This window comes from Penaeus vannamei, chromosome 28 (assembly GCF_042767895.1).
Source record: "Penaeus vannamei isolate JL-2024 chromosome 28, ASM4276789v1, whole genome shotgun sequence".
Lineage (NCBI taxonomy): Eukaryota > Metazoa > Arthropoda > Malacostraca > Decapoda > Penaeidae > Penaeus > Penaeus vannamei.
This window is the reverse complement of record NC_091576.1, coordinates 16,990,614-16,995,613: the sequence shown is the minus strand read 5'-3', so window position 1 is coordinate 16,995,613 and position 5,000 is coordinate 16,990,614. Positions and strand designations below refer to the sequence as shown.

At 37.5% G+C, this 5,000-nt stretch overlaps 1 protein-coding gene across 1 annotated transcript in view; it reads right to left on the bottom strand.

Annotated features, from left to right (window-relative positions):
* LOC138867099 (uncharacterized) overlaps positions 1-2,290 on the bottom strand; it is a 2,693-nt gene extending 403 nt beyond the window's left edge. The window contains exons 1-8 of the mRNA XM_070141547.1: positions 2,135-2,290; positions 1,892-2,006; positions 1,544-1,626; positions 1,419-1,426; positions 1,065-1,164; positions 726-807; positions 527-594; positions 1-167 (exon numbers count right to left, since the gene is read on the bottom strand). The exon at positions 1-167 is cut by the window's left edge and continues 403 nt beyond it. Of these exons, the coding sequence (XP_069997648.1) occupies positions 48-167; positions 527-594; positions 726-807; positions 1,065-1,164; positions 1,419-1,426; positions 1,544-1,626; positions 1,892-2,006; positions 2,135-2,290 (732 nt within the window). The 3' untranslated portion in view covers positions 1-47. The remainder of the gene's footprint in view (positions 168-526; positions 595-725; positions 808-1,064; positions 1,165-1,418; positions 1,427-1,543; positions 1,627-1,891; positions 2,007-2,134) is intronic.
* Positions 2,291-5,000: the final 2,710 nt, after the last annotated feature.

The following is a 5,000-nucleotide window of genomic DNA, read 5'->3' as shown; positions in this document are numbered from 1 at the left end:
GGGAGCAGCTGAACTGAACTCCGCTAAATATCAACTGAATAAAACATTTATCCAATGCCGGACCAGTAGACACAACGGCCTCTGTAATCGTACTGAAGACACCGCCTTGACGGACCCACTCGTATCGGAGGCCTGGGTCGGTTGCCGTCGCCGCCCGTTATCGCACCCTGAAAACAACTTTATTATTAAACGCTTAAACTTACTTGGAAAAAAAAGGAAAAACATATAAAAGTGATAGAACAGTTACTGAGCTTCATCAAAATTTGAGTTTTGATACATGTACTTCGTGTGTTTTATTTTAACCTTCATCAAAATTTTGGGATTTTTTAAAGTTTGTATGTACTTTGTATGTCTTATTCTAACCTTCATCAAAATTTGGCGTTTTTTGAAGCTTGTACTTTTTATGGCTTATAATAAGCCATAATACTTTATCAAAATTTGGATTTTTAAAAACCTGTACTTTGCATGTGGCGTATCTTAAATTGGATAAGAAATTTAAAAAACTTTTATCACAAGACCTACTTACCACCAGCGGCTGGTCGGCGTCGCGGCCCCCGGCATAAAACGCGCCGCCCCGTTCAATATCCTTGAAATCTTAACAAGACAGGGAAAGGAAAATATTCTCAGTAAGAAAAAAAAAAAAAAAACATCTATAATTCATGAAGACTAAAAGTACCTGATATCATGACAATGTTATTTTACGCAAGAATGGGAGTGTTACTGACCTGCACAACATCCGGGAACTCTGAAGTGTATTAACGTTATGAATGCTAAGCAGACGACGAAATGCAGCTTCATATTTATTGCCTGTAAATACGAAATGGAAGTGACTATAATGTGAAATGTGACAAAGAAATCTTATACGCAAACACACACATACACACACACACAAACACACGCAGACGTGCACACACGCGCGCACACACACACACACACACCCCTCACACACATCATCATCTGTAAATACGAAATGGAAGTGACTATGATGTGAAATGTGACAAAGAAATCTTATCCGCAAACACACACACAACACAATCCCCCCTCACACACATCATCACCCTTACTGAAGTGTGCACTGCAGCTATCGGAGAAGCTCCTCCAGCAAGCTTTGAACACAGCGTCGGTATGTTCACTACAAAGGTTCCCCGACAACTGACCTGTTCACTTCCAAGATGAGAGAGAGGGACGTCGAAGGGAAATCCCAGACTCTTCCTCGTGTTAGTTGCGTCACGTGACACATGCCGTTCGCTCCCGTTTTGAAGAAGGTAAAAAAAAACAAGTGAATGGCAAGGTATTTTACTATCTATTTGTCTTTCTATATATACCTATCTATCTGTCTGTCTATCTCTCTACACTCACACACATATTATTTGGTATTATTGGAAAAAGGCGTCACCATTGAATCAACCAAAACTAACCATATAGCCTTGAAGATATTTAATTAAGAATCACTTTTCATTAAATAAACTTGTCTCGCAAATTAATAATAACGGTTATTTAATTTTTTAAATAAATAAAAATAATATAACGAGATGAGATTCACACGGACGCTGCGGGAATACTGACCAAATTCTTCACTGCGCATGCGCGGGGTCTCTCGTACGCGTACTGTTCCTGTTATCAGGCCTGTGACGTCACGGTCAGTGTCACGATTTCATTGGTCAATTGTTTGGCGGTTAATTTAACAGCCAATGGAGAAAGAATTCACGAGGGAAACAGCCAATGAATGAACATTAGCTAAAATAGAAGCTATGAAATTCAATTTTCAAATTAGTCTCGGCATGACTTCCGTCTGTGTAGGATGTGGTATCAAACCATTCCAAGTTAAAAAAAAGTTATTTTGAAGACGAAGAGGCTAGCTTGAAACTATTACGTGCACACGGAGTTCTACCCTCTGAAATGCCCAGCGATCGGCCGTCGCGTCGCTCGTGCTCACGCAGACCTCCAGCGCTTCCGCCCCCGCAAGCCGCTCCACTGATACGACGACCCTCACCCCGGCCTCTCCTCTGCATAGGGATGGTTTAGGTTTATTTTCACTGAAGTGACTAAATGTACGGTGCTTCGCGTGCGTACGAACGGCATGTGGAAGCGCCCGATGCCGACTTTGTCCGACGCTCTCTCCTGCCGTGAATACGTGGAGGATTCTTTGTTTTCCTGGGCAGGGGTTGGGCCTCCCAGCCCCCGCAGCTAAATCGGTACCGTGGTTACAGCAGAGAACGAGAATTCCATAGTGCACATGCATTATATCAAGAGTGGCGCAACCCTGGTATGGAAAACACAATCTAGCCATTTCCAATGGAAACGAACACCAAAATCAACCGAACCAAAATAATAGAAATCGAACGAATCTAGTTTCGTCCTGAAAAGCGTTGGTGACGTCTTTTTCCAAATTTACCATATATTTATATATAAAATTTACGGTACACTGTAGCATGGAGTAAACACGTCATATAAGTGAAGGAACCCCTACGAGACACAAACAATCATCTTACACTGTAAAATGGAGAAAACAAGGAACCTGGAATTCACAAATGCGTTCATTCTACATTCCACTTGGGATTCCCCTGTGCCCCCTATCTCCGGCCATTCTTGAAGCCTTGTACATTCTGTTCGTCAAGGTAGACAAGGAAAGTTTTTATCCATTGTCTTTCTCTCTTTTTTAACGCCTGCTCGAAGATTCACGGGATAACCCATTGTTTCATGGTAGTCAACGGAGGCCTGGTATCATTCCCATGGTAGGATTGACGTCTTCCATTTCCTCACCTTAAGCAGGGAAGGTCTATTCACATAATACACTGGTTTTGTTTCTCTTTACCTTCTCAGTATGGTAGCGTTTGTATGTGAAGGTAACCTATGTAAGCTATTTCCTTTGAAGTGTCTGTGTTCATTTTATTTATTTATTTTTGTTTGCTTGTTCCAATAGCTTTTCCTGCTCTTGTTCTTTCTTCTTTTCAAAATCCCTTCCTCTTGTAGTACGTGAAAAACACCGATAGAATTATGAATGGTCTTACTCTATACACAGGTATATGTTGTCATTCTGCCATGTGATTTGGCTCTCTCTAATCTTTCTCGGAACTCCATATATAGGAAAAATGTTCGTGATTTATGATCAAGTGAAAGACGTGTTACAGACCCAATCATGTTATTTTGCTGTTCTTCCCAGGGAGCTTTGGCAGGTGTTTCAAAAGATAACTGTATAATAGTGTACCGGAGTTAATAAAGACAATTATAGTAATAATGACCATGAGGATGATGATAATGATGACTATAATCATAATAGTAATAATTTTAATAATCATGATAATAATTATAATAATAATGATAGCGATAATGACAGTAATGGCAATGATAATAGTAACAATGATATAATTAATGAAAGTGATAATGATGATAATAATGATAATGTTGATAAGGGCAATAATTATCAGCACCATTACTATTATTATTATTACTACTATTATTGTCATCACTACTGTCATTATCTTCATCATTATTAGCAGCATTGTTATCATAATCATTATTAGGATTATCATTATGATGCTAATAAAAATAACCACAATAACAGTTACAATGGTAATGATCATTATCATTATTATTGTTATTACTATTACTATTATCATTATTATCTTTGATAATGATGATAGCGATGATGAGGATAATAATCATAACGATAAGAATAATAACTACAGTAATTGGGATAATTGTGATAATGATAACGATAGTAATGAGGATAATAATAATAAAGGTATTAGTAATGATAATAATAACATAATTGCCAACAGTAGTAGTGACGATAAAGATACTGTGAGGAATCCTACCATATATTTCAAATATCAGATAATAGCTACAGTTATATATCACCTTAAAAATTACTTTTTTACGTACATGGGGAATTAAAAACACAATCAGCAATATATATTTGTAATCTAAGATGCATTTGTTATGAACACATTATACCATTGCTCTTAGAGAAGCAAAACTTTCATTTTATGTAATAATACACATCTAAATACATATTTTTCTAAACGTGATACAAATGAAGCACAATGAAACATCCATCCGAATCCGAGTCGAATGAAACACGAATCGAATCCGATCCGAACCAAACTTAAAGTGAAATCCACACCATTAAGTCAAAAAAAGAAAAAGGAAATCAACTTACATTTAGAATACAGTATGACCTAAACCCTTATAAAAGAACTAACATTCGAACTGAAACGAACCACATCCGAATCCGAACTGAAGCAAACATTAACTAATCAAAAACAAACGCTGGATGAACTGAAAACAAAAATCCTATTCTCAATCAGTGGAAATCAAATTCTAACAGAAACGAATCACAACCGAATCCAAACAGAAGTTAACATAAACCAAACCAAAACTCAAGCATCGCGTTAAAGAATAATAACAAAAAGAAATCTTCATGAATTCAGAGTTGATAAAGCAGCGTCTATCCCGTCCTGGACCAGTAGACGCACCGGCCTCTGCTATCGTACTGCAGGCACCGTCTTCCCGAACCGAAGCGGATGGGAGGTCTTGGTCGGTTCCCGCCCCCCGTTAGTGCGCCCTGGAATCGACAGAATAGGAAATTTGATTAATCTTGATTAGCATTGCTTAAACTTGTCTGACATTGTGTAAACCTACTATCAGCTTCATTAAACTTCGTTATGCTTGATTAGATTTATTCAAACGAATAAATTTGAATAAATTATTTAATTCAGTTTAATTAAACTACTCTGAACTTAACTTGACTGAATTGATCTTGACAATTAAACTAAATCAAGATCAAACATAACTTAATCAAATTTTATTAAACTTACTGAACCTTAACTAATTAACTTTAACCTGAGTGGCTCATATTACTTATTCAGCGTGCAAAAGGTTATCTGCACAAGAGGACTGAGTTCAGAATTATCAAAATTACATCAAATCGCGTGCTAAGAATAGTGGAGGAGGGTATAACACTGAGGAACAAGGGTCGGGACAAATCCCTCTTTATT